Consider the following 15,958-nt stretch of genomic DNA (forward strand, 5'->3'; position numbering starts at 1 on the left):
ACACACTAGAATTAGTCAAGCTTAGGTTACAGTCCCTCCAGGTCAGTGATAACAAACAGTGATCTCCGGGATGAAGCAGGCCTGCAGATGTCATTTTTCGACCTGCACAATGTGTAATACATATTTTAAAAATTATTTGCCAACAAGAAATTTCACATAAAATTGGCTTTTCAGTTTGTCTTGAAACATTTAAAGAATCAGCAACAAAGGGCCCATTTCCAGACCCAACAAAAATCAGCTACACCTAAGTACCAGCTACCTCCCTTTAAAGAAAGTCCCTGTACCCACAGGGCACAAATTTGTAACCCCTGCTTAGGCTGCAAGTCCTGGACCTCCACAAAATACAATTCCACAAAAACAAATGTATTCTCCAATAAAGGCAATTGTCTAAGCACACAGCTATCTATTATAATAACACAAACGAGGTGTGGTTTATACCTTTGGATGATTTATGAACAAGTACAAAACAATTAGATAACAAAATACCAGAATGGCTGCTCCGGGGTTGACAGCTCAGATGGTAGTACTTCAGTCACCCATAAAGAACTGATGAGTGGGGCTCCATAGAGTTCTCTGCCTAAGATTTTCTGAATAAGGTGGGCTTCGATTTTCTGAAGACATTCTTAGATTTTTTTAAAAAGGTGCCATGTTTTCCAGACCTCTCACCCTAAAATCCAGACCAAAGCTTGCAAAATTCTCACCTTGGCAGCCCCGATCTGTTCCTTTCGAAACTTCTCCAAGGGAGTGATGAGCACCTCGCTGGCATTCTCAATCTGGTGAAGAAAAACAGAGTAGCGGAAAGAAGACACAAAAGCAGTATCAGTAAAGAATTACGCAGCTCCAGCACGAGATGCCTCCCCATGTCTTAAGATAAAACTTGGGTAGGCAGTGTTGTACGTGTCAACTGTTTACAACCCTTGAACTAATAGCATGTCAAATCAAAACTCATTATTTCAAAACATGATAATCTTCCTCCCATGCATGATTAATATTGATTCTTTAAAAGTAAAAATGAGGAACTCTAAAACTGTAAGCAACCATCTGAAGGGGCAGAGAGGAATTGGTGAAAGAGTGGGGTCTAAGTTACAAGTTTCAGATGACATTTTCTTGCAAATATTCATTTACCCAAGTTATAAATAAAACCTTTCAAGCCTGATTTTGTGTTGCTCTACCAAGATAGGACTAGACTAGAGCCAGGACACCTGTAGCTCCTGACTACTGGCTGCCTCTCAACTTCATCTCACAGGGCTCACCCCTCAGGTCCTGCATTCCAACCCACCAGCACTCCAATGCACCTCAAATGCACCAAACCTGTCCCACTTCAAGGCCATAGCATTTGGCTATTCCTTCAGACACTGTGTTCCCAAACCCTTACAGGGACAGCTCCTTCATGTAATTAAGGTTTCAGCTTAAAGGTCACCTCTTTAGGGAGGCTTCCCTGATTACCAACATAACTCAACTTCCCTCCCCTACCAAGCGTGTTCTGGTTCACCACTACACACTACACATTTATACACACACACACGCATACACACATACACAGACACACAGACACACACATATATATACATCAGTATCTTGTAAAGGCTCACTTTGCCACCACTATCCCCAAAACAAAGAAGAGTGCTGAGACAAAGGGGCACTCAAACATTTTTGAATGACTAAATGCATGAATGGATTATTTCTTGATTGACTGCCAACTGTGTGACCATGGGCAAAACATTTAACCTCTCTGGGCTCTGATTTCATCATCTGCAAAACGAGTGGGCTGAACTGTCCAGCTCTAAGATTCTATGGTCTTTTCTAAGGCAGTACAGTATTTTACAGTTTTTCCTTTTAAGTCATTCATTTATCACTCTTTGCTCAACTAATTATTCCAGGAATCTCACTGCAACAAAGCATTATTTTTCCCAAACCACACGCATGTCCACTGCAATGAAACTAACCGGGTAAATGCCAGAAGTCACAGATGGACACAGTAAAGAACTAACTGAACGATGTAAGGGACAGAAAAAGTCAAGTCTCCAAATTTATTCACATTTGCCTTTTTCTCAATTTGGAGATCTCTTATTTCAGAAGAGTGAAATTTAAGCCTAGAGTGTTGTGTTGTTAATTTGTTTGATTTTGTTATTTTTATTGTTATTTGATGTTACTTAATCAGTTCACTTAAGACTTCTCCACAAACCATCTGCAAGTCTCTGAAGCTCACAAAGGTGGGCCAAGCCCCTAAGTCAATGATTCTCAACCTTAACTACACAGGAGAATCACCTGGAAAGCTTTTAAAATTCCTATGTTTAGGCTACACTCCAACTAACTCAGAATCCCTGGACTTATTTAGTCCAAGACATCAGTATTTTTCAAACTCCCCAAGTTAAATCCAGTGGACATCCATGATTGAGAATGCAGTCCTAAGTAGCCGCTTATAATATGAAAGTGCTCATCTGCTCACCTGGGAATCAGGATACCCAAGTCCTTCTCCCAGCCATACTACTACTTGCTATCAGCTTTAATAAGACCTGTTTTCTCATCTGTCAAATGAGCAATTGCAGATGGTGAGGAATAAGGTCCCACTTAGTCTAAGATTCTATGACTGTGTAACATCCACTTGTTCCAACACTGCCTGATGTTGGGGACATGGAAGCCCATTCTCCGCCCTTGAGGAACTCATATTTACTATAGGGCACAGACAAGTACAATGTTTATCAGGACACAATGTGGTAACACAGGATGAGAAGCATGAACTGGATGTTAGGAAAATACCAAGGGTAGCCATATAACCCAGGAAGTCAAGAAAGGCTTCCCAGAGAAGGTGCAGCTTTGCTTGCTGAGTTTAACTGAACTGATGAAGTTGTCACAGGGCAAGGAGGTACAGAAGGAGCTTGCAATGGCCAGATACTCAGATGCAGACAGTAGAAACTCAATTCACTGACATTAATAATAAAATTGCAGAGGCAAGCTGAAAAGTATAATCCAGTCATTGTTCCCTTACCACAGGCCATAGCAATCTGCAGGGTATTCATAGTGATTTGCTTACCACACCCCCACCCCCAAATACTAACTCAGCCAAGAATCAGACTCAAAAGAATCATTTCCCTTTCTCAGGCACCAGCACATGCACAAACACACAAGCTTTCCCTTGCTTCCACCCACCACCAACCCCCACTGCTGCCGCCACCACCCTTCTGATTCTGGTTCAGGCACCAGCAGTGAGCAATCAAGAGAAACTGCTCTTTCTGTAGGGCAGAAGGTAAGAGACTTCTACTCTGTTTGGAGTTTTAAAGGAAGCCTCCTTTTTTTTTTTTTTTTTTTTTTTTTTTTTTGACACAGGGTCTTGCTCTGTTGCCCAGGCTGGAGTGCAATGGTGCAATCACAGATCACTGCAGCCTTGACCTCCCTGGCACAAGTGATCCTCCTACCTCCTCCCAAGTAGGTGGGGACTACAAGCATATGCCACAATGCCAGGCTACTTAAAAGAAATTTTTGTTGAAATGAGGTCTATGTTGCCTCCAGACTGGTCTTGAACTCCTAGGCTCAAGCAATTATCTCACCTCAGCATCCCAAGGTGCTGGGATTACAGGCATGAGCCATGGATTACAGGCCATTACCTGGCCCCCACATTTTTTAACATAATGCAGTCTTGGGTTTGAACCCAGACTGTACCACTTATTAACTGTGTGATCTGTGACAAGTTACTTAACCTCTGTAAACCTCAATATCTTCATCTAAAAAATGGCGATAATACAGATACCACTTCCCAGAGTCATCACGAGGGTTAAAATAGAAAATGCATGTAAAGTACTTGGCTACATAATGTCTTGGTGAATAGTGTTCAAACTACCAACTGTTAGCATGGGAAGAGAAGAAAATGTTGATTGATGCAAGATTTCCTAGGACTTTGGAGCATTGCTGCCTGAAGACACGCCCTCCTAGTGGAAAATCAGTGGACAGGCAGCAGGGGACTTCAAGTCAGCAGGGGACTTCATTCCTCATATCTTAGGGATATGGAGGAAAATGCAAAGGAACTTCCTGTAGATGTGGAATCTCTTATCTGCTAATGCTGAACTATATCAGAATAAATTACAGGCTGGGCACGGTGGCTCATGCCTGTAATCCCAGCACTTTGAGAGGCAAGGCAGGAGGATCACTTAAGGTTTGGAGTTTGAGATCAGCCTGGGTAATACAGCAAGACCTCATCTCTACAAAAAAACAAAAATAAATTAGCTAGGCACAGCAGTGCAGACCTATAGTTGTAGCGACTCAGGAGACTGAAGCAGGAGGATCGCTTGAGCCCAGGAGTTTGAAGCTACAGTGAGCTACGATGGCACCACTGCACTCCAGCCTAGGTGACAGAGTGAGGCCCTCTCTGTCTGCCAGAACAATAAATTCTAGTACAAAAGATATCTCTTAAGAACCTGGAGATCAGCATTTGACTCTTAAATGTGGACAATGCCTCTCTTGAAGAGCTTTTTATAGTTACCTTCATTACAAAGTACCTGTTTACTGGGTCCCTCCTACCTGGCAGGCACTGGGTTGGGTGCTTAAAAATGAAAAGCAAAGGCCGGGCACGGTGGCTCATGCCTGTAATCCCAGTACTTTGGGAGGCCGAGGCAGATGGATCACGACGTCAGGAGATCGAGACCATCCTGGCTAACATGGTGAAACCCTGTCTCTACTAAAAATACAAAAATTAGCTGGGTGTGGTGGCAGGCACCTGTAGTCCCAGCTACTCAGGAGGCTGAGGCAGGAGAATGGCATGAACCCAGGAGGCGGAGCTTGCAGTGAGCCCAGATCACAGCACTGTACTCCAGCCTGGGCGACAGAGCAAGACTCCGTCTCAAAAAAAAAAAAATGAAAAGGGAAGTGATCCCTGCGCTCAAAGGGCTCTTGATCATGTTCAGTAAGATGGGGGGAGGGGCAGAGTGAGGCATCTTCTTTCTCATTCTGCTGGTAGAGAATCTGAGGCCCAAAAAAGTGAAATAATTCAAAAGATCCACCCTTAAGTCATACACCTTATGAAAATACCTTAAAATGAATCTTCAGAAGAACGTCATTTAACTACGTTGTTCTAAAGTTATCCACCAGAGTAATCCTTTAATATTTACAAAAGGCTTCAAACTCTACAAAGATGAGGCTTGCTGAAGAGCTCAAAACACTCAAATGGCAGAGTCTGGATTTGAATTTAGTTCCTCTGATAACCAATCCCTCACTCCCTCAACATGAACATACTATCTGGGACCAAGAGTAGCCCAGCCCTACTCACCATCCGTATCCGTTCATCTTCAAGATTCCTGAGGACAGTGGCAAACTCCTGCAAAGATCTTGCTGGAAAAGAGAAAGGGGCCATGAGGCGGAAGGAGTGTCACAGGTCTTGGGGAGCCTTTCCAGCTCTGGCTATTATGTTATGGATTTTAATTCCTTGGCACACACAGATGCCTAAAGTCAATTGCTTCCCAAGGCTCCCTTCATCTTTTTAATCATTAACCATTAAGGATGACCCAGAAATGCAGGTTAATTCCACCTGGCACTCTAGCTAGGGAATGATTTCTTCAAGGAAAAGATCTGCCTGTTCCTGAGAGTACCCAGGACTGGTGAGATGCTGGCAGGCTTCCAGGCCCCAGGCTGGAAGGGGCAGAGTTCCGCTTAGGAGTTGAAGGATTTCCTGTCCAGATTCGACCTCCTCAACCTTTGTCATGGCGTTGCGTCAGAACCCAGCCTTTTCTTTGGCACCAGAGCTAAACAAACAGTGCTGCTGGCATTGGAAGCCACATCTCTGGCTTCTCTTTGGGTTCCTCCTCTCTGAGTCCTCAAGCCACTCATTAATAGAATGCAGCTTGAAGCATGGTGCTCACACATGAACGGTCATCTTTGCCAAAACTATTCACAAAAGCAATAAGCATTATGTGCAGTGGCCCTGAGGATACTTGAGACCCTTAAGCCATGTTGGGAAAAGCATCCATACATTCACAAGTTACAAGGATGCGTTTTCACCACCCTCAGCTGTCTCCCAATTGCCTGTGCCAGCTCCAGATGCTGATGTTCTGCACGGCAACAGGAACTCAATAAGCATTTGAAGAATTAATTCATCCAATAAAACTTTCTCAATTCTTGCCCATTTAATGGAGTCAACCAAGGCGCCCATAGAAGAACAGTGTGCAATGACAAGGCCCTGGCAAAGAAAGGTGTCTTGACATTGCAAATCCTCCATGCTTACAGCTGCCTACAGATCAAGGCAGGTGATGGTGAAGAGTGAAGCAACACACCGTGGCGATAAACAGTAACCCACCTCAGCCTCTTTTTAAGGAAACAGGAGAGGCAGGGACCTCCCTGTAGACAGCGCAGGAGAACCCGACATGGAGCTCCTCTCCCTATCTGAAGGCAGTGGCAGATGCATAGCTCAGCCAACTGCTGCCAGGTCAGAAGAGGGGGCCAGTAGATCAAATTCTCAAACTTTTTGAAGAAGTTGGAAAACTGGAATTTTAGATTATGAATTGAATTTGTATGGTCATTCAATTTTAAACAATGAGAACCAAGGAAAACTGGGCTGTGTTCTGATCTCAGCCTATCATTTTGCAACCTCTGATCTAATTTTTCCCTCATCTACCTGTGTTCTACATATGCTCTAAGCTTAGTACTGTGGTTGGAGGGAAAGAATGTCACCAGTCAGAAAATCACTAAAGGGAGGTGGAAAGAAGAGTCCCACCACAAAACTTCAAGCTTTCTCTCCTGCAAGCTAGAGGGTGAGGCAATCCCAAAACTCAAGAAGACCAGAGTAGCCCCAAGCCCCGATCCTCACATATTTCTGGCCCTCCACTTCCACTAAGCACTTCCTTCTTTACTAACCTTAGAGACTTCCTATCCCAGGAAAAAGGCTCTGCTGGGACACTGAAGGCTATGACAAACAATGAACATTTTTATCTTCTGCACAGTTATGACTTACCTATACACATCTCATCATCTGTTTCTGCATCTCCTATGCACTGAAATTTAAATTCATTTAAGGAATCTGCAAACTTCCGCTTCGCTGAAGACAAATCTAGCAAGAAAAAGACAGGAAAAATCAGGAATTACTAAAATTAAACTGGCTTTCTGATTTGCTGCCCGTATTGGTCCTTCTAGGAATATCTTAGGAGGCAAATTTGTTCCTGAGTCCATTTCAAAGCACAAAAGAATATAAATTCAAAATAGCCAACACTTGGTTATAACATGAAGCACTGATTTGTTCTAGAAGTTAATATTTTTGTTATATTGGCTTTAACAATTCAAGTTCTATCTCTACTTCCTAAAGGCAACTTGTTATCTCCATCTGACATGTGGGAATCCACTTGCCAAAGGAAGTTGGGGAGAAAGCTTGGATCAGAGCCAACCTTAGTGTCCACAGCCTGCAGGTCTGCTCTGCTACTGACCCTCCAAGTAGTCAGTGCAGCTTTCCCCATACGTATGACTCAACAATAATTTCCCCTAGGTCCTACTCACAACACAAACTTTCACTAGGGAGGGAGCCTGGAGAAGGCTGGAAGGAGGGGCTGGGAACTGCCCTACCCATAGTACCTGGCCTTCCTCTTCTGACTCAAGCACGGGCGAGGCCCAGGTTCTCACAACCCTCTCCACTCTTCTCATGAGCAGAGTGGACTGCTGGCCTGACAAAGCTCACCAGAATTTTCCTGGCTGGCCACATCCAACACCACCAGGAGAACAAAGCCCCCGCAATGTTTTGTATTAGGGTAAAAACACATTCCACACAGTATCCATAAGAAAAACTCTCAAGGGCCCTTATCATTAAAAAATCATCATCATAAGCTTTCGCTGAAGATAGTAATGAAAGCCAACGATCCTTCCGAGCCTTCAACTTCTCTTAAGGGTATGAAACCACCAAGGTACCTTTAAGTGGACTGGCAGATCTGGCTGCTGAGGACAAATGTGCTTAACTTAATTCCATGTGCAGTCTTCCTGCAGATTAGGCTAATCATTCAAATTACCCTCATACATGTTTCCCTCATTGAAGGGGAAATGGCATTATGTCCAAATGCCCAGGGGAGGGAAACATGAGGCAGAACCGGCAACAAGGCCTGGCTTTAATAAGATATGGGCGGGGGGGGGGGTGGGTTACGGCGGGGGGTGGTGGGGGGTGTATTGTGGCTGCACAGATCAACATAACCTACTAGAATAAAAGCATCCGTGACTCCCAGTACTTTTTCTTAGCTCCCAGATTTGTCCCTTGAGGTTAGGGATCGTGTTTTCCATCTTTCTCTTTGGTTTGGTTTGTTTCCTCTGTGTACCTGGCAGTGTATCCTGCTCAGTGTATGCTGAATAAATGTGGGAGGCGGTGGAGGGGCACTGGATACAAATCCAATCCTCAGTGCTCATTCCAAGCAATGGCTGCCAGTGGAAGAGCCGGGCGTGGGCTGCGCTGCTGTTCTCAGGACCAGGGCTCAGGCTACTGCATGGACAGCAGCTGCAGCTCCTACTCCTGGACTGCCCTCCCACACGCTGTGATGACACGGTCCTGAGCTAGCTGCAGCTTGTCCAAAGCGCTCTGCTCTACACCAAAAGAAGGCACTTGGGGTGGAGAAGGGGAACGCAGGAGCCAACAGTCTCTGATCTCCCCCTCATTCAGTCACTTGCACAGAATGGTCCTTACCAAAATGTCAAAAGATGTTGGGAGGGGACCCAGGCATCTCACAAAACTGGCCAGCCCAGGCTGAGGCTATCCCTCAAAACACAAATCACAAAAAGCAAACCAAGAAGGAAACAGATGCACCCGAAAGCCAGAACATCGTGGGGAGGAAGGCAGGAGGAGGCCACAGGCAGACACGAGAAAAAAGGGAAAGACTAACATTTTAAAGTAGAAGACAATGTTCTATTAGAGTCCCCAAATGTGTGTGCATCACATGTGGGTATGTTATGCACATTCCTATTTTAGTCAGAATGTTCCCTGATCAGAACTCACAAAAGTCTGCACTAAGAGTAACACAGGTTTGCCTTTCTACCCACCTGACAATCCTGTGCCTCCCCCACAAGCAAGAGAAACTCAATCACCTCAACAAAGTGGAAACAGGTGAAATGCAAGTCAGGCTCGGGAAAGCTCCCAGCACACACCTGAAAAGCCGCACTGCCGAGGGCAGCTGCCAGTGAGGATCAGGGAGTGGCTGGTCATGCACAACGGGGCCTTTGTGAAGCTTCTGCACGGGGGGACCCGCTGAACCAGGGCAGGGCCTGTTAGCTTATGGTGACCTGATTTCCTTGTCCACTGGCACAGAGCACACCCTGCCACAGTGCAAGCCTGAGAAGCAGTGAGGACCCCATGAAGCTGAGGGAGAGGCCGATCCCCGGATAGATGATTAAGTAATGACTGCTGGTATGGAGTCAATATTGGGCTTCAGGTCAACGAGGAAAGCTGGGTAGAGTGAGAATCTTAATGAATGGACCTGAAAAAGGAACTCACCTCAGGCTTGATAGAGGAATTTTTCAGTAAAGTTAAAGTGGACAGCTGTCCTTTTACTTGTTTGGAATCCATTCCCCAGACTTCGGGACAGCATCTCAAGCTTGTTTTTGAGAACCTCCCTTCTCCACTTGCATTCTATGGGGTGGTGGTGACAGGCTGATCAACCCCAACCCCTCGCCCCCACCCCAATCCCACAGCTCCTGGGTTCAAGTTCTAGCTCCACCATAGATCAGATATGTAACCAACCCTGGGTTAGTCATAAAGTGTCAGTTATCTCATCTGACGGAGGCTGTCAGCCTGGGGGTTAGGCAGGGAGGATCCAGTGAGACATACTTTATAGGCACTTTGCACATCACAAGATTCAGTTCTAGGTATAGCTGGGCTGTTCTTTTCTCATATATGAGTCCTCCAGTAAGAGGAACCAGGAAAGGTAAGCATGAATAACTGTCTGGAGCTCGGAGAAGTTAAAGGACTGACATAAGAGCACAAGGTCACTAAGGAGAGGACCTGTGACTTAAGTCCTGTGAACTGAGATCCTTGTAGTATGTGGGAACACCATACCACTTCACCCCATTGAGGTAAACCCTCTATGTTACTTGAGAGAATGAAAACAACACTAAAAAGAGAATTTTCTACCTAAAAAACCATTGCTTCTTGCCTATTTCAACCCAGTAGGATTGGTGGTATCTTTTGTAGATTTTCACCTTGGATATGGAACAGCCCAAAGATTTATTTCAAGAGCTTTCCCTCTGATGCACACAGGAATCTAACACACACATTCCAGTAAGAGGAGAGGGAAAAGAGAAGAGGCTGGCACTGGTGCTGGGTGCATGCCAAGCTTCGTGGCACCCTCCTCATATAACCCTGCTGTTTCATGTACAGGCAGTGCAAGACACAGCAAGGAGCCAAGCAGAGTCAATAATATTTACTTTGCAGAAACATCTGTTGCTAGAAAAGCAGAATGCTGGCCAGAGTGGAGGGAAGTCGTAACTGCCGGCATCTGGGGAGGCCAAGTATCTCCTTTCCAGAGTAGGTAGGGCTGTGCTTCTCTGAGTGAGGGGACCAGATGGCTAAGAAACATGGAAGCAGCTAGAAGTTTGGGCCTTGAGAGACTGCTCCAAAAGCCACCTGCTCACTCAGGGACTAGAGGAAAGTGCCCTTCTTTTCTTAGAGATGCCAGCGGATACTAATCACCGGATTTAAGAAAATTTAACCCAAATAGATCCATCTTTCACTAACACAGAAGGTTTACCATAATTTTTTTTAAATTAGAATCTACCTTAATTTTATACAAGTTGCACCAGTAATACCACAAGTCAAGCCATTTCCTTTTTCTCCTTGGGTAAAACTTAACATACATGTGCACACACAAACATGGACTCAGGTAACCTTACAACTGTATTTTCAGTGTATTTCTATTGCCTTTGTGACCTCCAAAGTCACCAAAATTGTGTATTAACTACCCTGAAATGTTTTGCTGCTCAGTCACATCTTTCTCTTTGGACTTAGAAAGTGATTACAGTTCCAGGAGGCCAAGGCGGGTGGATCACGAGGTCAGGAGTTCGACACCAGTCTGGCCAACACAGTGAAACCACATCTCTACTAAAAACTAAAAATAAAAAAAAAAACCTGGGTGTGGTGGTGTGCACCTGTAATCCCAGCTACTTGGGCAGGCTGAGGCAGGAGAATCGCATGAACCCGGGAGGCGGAGGTTGCGGTGAGCCAAGGTTGCACCATTGCACTCCAGACCAGGTGACAGTCTGAGACTCCGTCTCAAAAAAAAAAAAGAGATTACAGTTCAGAAAGGCCATCACTGAGGTTAGAACTTGCAACAGGATTGGCCTTGTGGCTGCCTAAAGCATAAGAATACCAAAGTCCCCGGGCCTTGTTAATCTCTCCCTTTCCTGGACGCCAATTACTCTCTGTGCCTCGTCACCTTGTATTTGGAATAATTCTGGAACTATTCATGAATGGCTTCATGTCACGAAGCACAAAGAGTGCCTTGGACAGGGCTGGACACAATGTCCCTCAAAACCTGTTGTACTGATGTGACTGGGCAAGGAAACACAAGCTGGCTTATTGGTGGAACACCTGAGAGTCCCCAGAGAGGACCCATGACAGAGAGCTGACACATGGACAAGAGCCCCAGAGAGACTTCAGGTTTAGCTCACACCCCCATTCCTAGGTCAAACTCAACACACTCAAAACCAAACTCTCTCTACTCAAACACCCTCTGCCACCCTCACCCCAGAGAGCCAGCCGAGGGCCTCTTCCTCATCCCCAGTGTGATGAAGGGCACCGCCGTTCACCCTGCCACACAAGTCACCAGTGCACGTCATCCTCTCACACGTCAGGCTCCTTCATGTGCCATGTCCATTCCCAAGTCTGCCCATGTTGTCTCCTAAGCACGTCTCAATTCTGCCCACTCCTTCTCATCACTATCAGCAACCCCTAAACAAAACACTCCATTTGCCTACATAACTGCAACTGCCTCCTCTCTGGCCTCCCCACATTCACTTCTGTCCGTCACATCAGTTCTCCACCCAATTATGTCAACACCAGCAATGAGCCCTGTGATGGCTTCCCAGAGCGCTGGAGGTGAAGACAAAAGTCCCTCCCAAGGCCTCAGAGGCCCTACAGGGTCTGGCCTCCCCACACCCCTCTCTGGGCTCCAGCTGCTCCGGCCTCTGCCAGTTCCTGGGGCATGCCCAACTCCTACCTGCCACTACATACCTGCAGCCCTTGGCCCAAAAGTTCTTTCCTCCAGGAAGCCTTCCCTGACTTATCTAATCAGGCTGAACCCACCCCTATTTCTCACTCTCTGAGTACTATGCATCTTTTCTTCAGAGCAATTTTATATTTGTTCAGGTAATTCTTCTCTTCAAGTAATGCCTCCCCAACTAGTACATTCTATGAGGACGAGGATCATATCCCTTCATGATCACCGCTCTATCCCCAAATTCCAACACTCTACCGCTTGACTGAGAGCAGGTGTTGCGGAAAGAACAGAGAGAGAGGAAATTGAGCACTCCACGAGTCCATTAGCTTTCATCAAAGGTGAACCTCCCGACTCTATGTTTGACAAGTGAAAAAAAAAGCAGGTAAGTTAGGACAAACTCTCCAACTTACGTAAGTCTGGCTGGAGCCTGATAGATATGTGGGAATGTGCTTCCTATTAGCATATGACCACCTGCCTTCCTTTGAGGAAGAGTACCACAGAGCTGGAGGGACAGCCACCACCAGCAGGAGCATAAAGTAAAACCTCATCTATACCAAGGAAGCTGGAGAAATGAGCTACACACAATCCAAATGCTGGCCACAACCAACTGTCCTCTCTTAGCCCCAGCACAAGCCCCAGGTTGCAGTTAAAACAGTTTAAGGAAGAGTCCCCAAAGACCCGTCTTTCCTCTCTCCCCATATCTGGGAAGACTGAGAACATATCCAATCAGAAACTGTGCTTGGAGAGAGGCACTTCCCACAACTCCCCATTTCCCCAAGTCTGTACGTAGCATTTAACCTAGTTCGATGTGCTTAACTATAAGAAAAGCAAGTGATAGTCCCTTGTAAATACCATTCTACAGCCCAGACTCCTGGCATTGTACTAGCAAAAACAAACAAAACACATACACACACACGCACACACACACACCCTGTGCAAATCTTAGAATGAAACAAAATTCTCCATAGCATTTTTCTTGTTTCCGTGACACGCAGTCTTATCTGTGGCCACTAGGTGGCAATCAACTATATCAAACACCTTGACCAAGCAGCTAATTTAAACAACAGCTAAGACTCAAGGAGAAATGACAGGGCCAGACTTAAAGGCAGTGCTGAGGACAGATCCTGCCCTGCTGAGGAACAAATAACCACCTAGAAATGTACAGTGGACGCTCAGCAACTGAAAGAGGGGCCCTGGCTTCCACGTGGGAAGAAGTGCTCTAACACATTCAGAGGGCCTGTGCTCTCATACAGCAAGTCAAGCCTGAGACATGGAGTGGGAGGGGTACAGGGATGGAGTCACCACCACAGTGTCTCTCACGTTCTTTCAGCTCTGGCTGGAGCAGATTCAGAAAACCTCTCATCTCACCCAGGCAGATGATGTGCCCACCGACCACATCAGCCACGGTACATTACATAACGTGCGTTCTGATCATACATCTGCGTGCTTTTCCTGAGGCCATTTCCCTAAAACAGCATTTCCTAAATGAGGCCATCACCAGCACTGATTCTGGAAAATTTGTTTTTCCAACCAGAGCGCTAAGGCTAATGAAATTTTCGGAGTTGATTTTTAAAATGAAATCAAGTAAAATAAAGAAGTGTTCCTCTTTCCAAAATGAGGTTTCTAATTCTATTTAGATGAAACACCCCTTAAAAATAATTTGGGCTACCCAAACTCACCTTAATCTATATCCAAATAACTAAATATATTGTATACATTAACTTACTGAGTACTTACTATATAACATGTACCTACCAAGTACTTTAAATCCCTCCATCCTCACAACCATTCTGTCAAGTACATATTATTACCTCCACTTTGCAGATGGGGAAACTGAGGCTCAGAGAGGTTAAATAACGTACGCAAGATCATGCAGGGGATGAGCGGTAATGTAAGAAACTTGGTCTCTCTGACTCCAAAACTCTTAACTACTACACTATATTGCCTAATTTACTCAAATATTTGAGAATCTGGTATCAATGTATCCAAAAAAATGAAAAGATGGTGTGTATACATTCCATACCTTAAGGGGAATACAATTTTTAGAAGGGCCTAATCTGTGTGTACAAAACTACAAAATTAACGTAGACTGTGCTAGGGCAATCAGAGAGTAGACAAAAAATGGCTACAGAAGTGCAAGTGGGATATTATTCCAGTTAGGGCCATTGGGGCTTCAAAAAAAAGAAAAAAGAGAAGAACAAGGAGTAGCATTTGAGCTGAACCTTAAAGTTCACTCCCATTTGGATATGTAGAAAAGGGAAGCAGTGCAAGGCAGGGAAGCAGTCTGGGGCTTCCAAAAAAAAAAAAAAAGGAAGAACAGGGAGTAGCATTTGAGCTGAACCTTAAAGTTCACTACTATTTGAATATGTAGAAAAGGGAAGCGGTACAAGGCAGGGAAGCAGTCATGGGAAGATGCTGTAGAAGTGGAAACATGGAGCAAGGAGATGTGAAACACAGAACCTACCCAGAAAAAGCAGCAAGTTTAGATAGACAGGAGGTCAGAGTGGGAAGACCGGTTAGAATCAAACCATGGAAGAACCTGAATGCCAAGCTAAGGAATTTGAACTTACTCCCTTAAAGAAATGGGAACTGGGGCCGGGCACGGTGGCTCATGCCTGTAATCCCAACACTTTGGGAGGCCAAGGCGGGCGGATCACGAGGTCAGGAGATTGAGACCATCCTGGCTAACACGGTGAAACCCCGTCTCTACTAAAAATTTTTTTAAAAAATTAGTTGGGCGTGGTGATGGGCACCTGTAGTCCCAGCTACTCGGGAGGTTGAGGCAGGAGAATGGCATGAACCTGGAGGTGGAGCTTGCAGTGAGCCCAGATTGCGCCACTGCACTCCAGCCCAGGCCACAGAGCGAGACTTCATCTCAAAAAAAAAAAGAAAGAAAGAAATGGGAACTAGATTGTTATACAGAGGAGCAACAAGATCAATTAAACAACAATTAAGCCTTTTACCAAGGAGCTGGCCCAGAACTTCATTGGAGACACCTTCTGTAACTCCTCCAGCATGCTTCACTATGAGAATGTGCAACCATAGCCAACGGGCATTCTCCCTGTAGGATAACTAAATGACAGGCAACACCTCTCAACTTGGACATTTGTGCACAGGCCATTGGTCCGTCAGGAGATAAGGAAAGAGTTATAAGGGATTCAAAACAAAACTGCTCCGTGCTGAAAACTCCAAGTTCAGGGCCCACTATGAATTATCCATAGCATCATCTTGAATTATACATAACTATATGCAAATAATGTATACAAATACATATGAATTTCCAAAGTGCTGTATTGGCTTTTCCTCGTAAGAACATTGAGAGTTAAGTGAAAGCACTTGACCTTTTCTAGATGAAGAAATTAAGGACTGGCTTAATGACAGTGCAAGTCACATAGTAGGCCCTTAATAAACATTTGCTGGATCAATGACCACTGTGTCAAGTGAGTTAGTCAGCATTGGATCTCCGATGAAAACTCAGCCCCTAAAGGGCCCAGCCCCAGCTCAGCCCTGGCACAGAGAACTGAGGTACTGTATTTAGAACAACTGCATTCACATGCTGCCCCAAGATATGATAAGACAGCAGAAGGTCACCACAGGAAAAACTCCCTCAAGGAAGACTGTGGACATTTGCTTAATGAAAACAAAGAAACCCATTTTGAGAGGGACTAATCAAGTGACGGAACAAAAAAGAGAGGGTAATTCCAGGCAGCTCAAGTACAAATATCACACACACACACACACACACACACACACACACACGGGGCAAGGGGAAGGTAATTCAGAGGTGTATGACGCTC

The 15,958-nt window shown here is 45.2% G+C and overlaps 1 protein-coding gene across 8 annotated transcripts in view; it reads right to left on the reverse strand.

Moving 5' to 3' along the window:
* ARHGAP26 (Rho GTPase activating protein 26) overlaps positions 1-15,958 on the reverse strand; it is a 466,949-nt gene that overhangs the window by 356,430 nt on the left and 94,561 nt on the right. For all 8 annotated transcript variants that reach the window (XM_050794915.1, XM_050794913.1, XM_050794910.1 and 5 more), the window contains exons 2-4: positions 6,938-7,033; positions 5,261-5,322; positions 702-773 (exon numbers count right to left, since the gene is read on the reverse strand). In XM_050794915.1, the coding sequence (XP_050650872.1) occupies positions 702-773; positions 5,261-5,322; positions 6,938-7,033 (230 nt within the window). The remainder of the gene's footprint in view (positions 1-701; positions 774-5,260; positions 5,323-6,937; positions 7,034-15,958) is intronic.

The sequence above is a fragment of the Macaca thibetana genome, chromosome 6 (assembly GCF_024542745.1).
Source record: "Macaca thibetana thibetana isolate TM-01 chromosome 6, ASM2454274v1, whole genome shotgun sequence".
Taxonomy (NCBI): Eukaryota; Metazoa; Chordata; class Mammalia; order Primates; family Cercopithecidae; genus Macaca; species Macaca thibetana.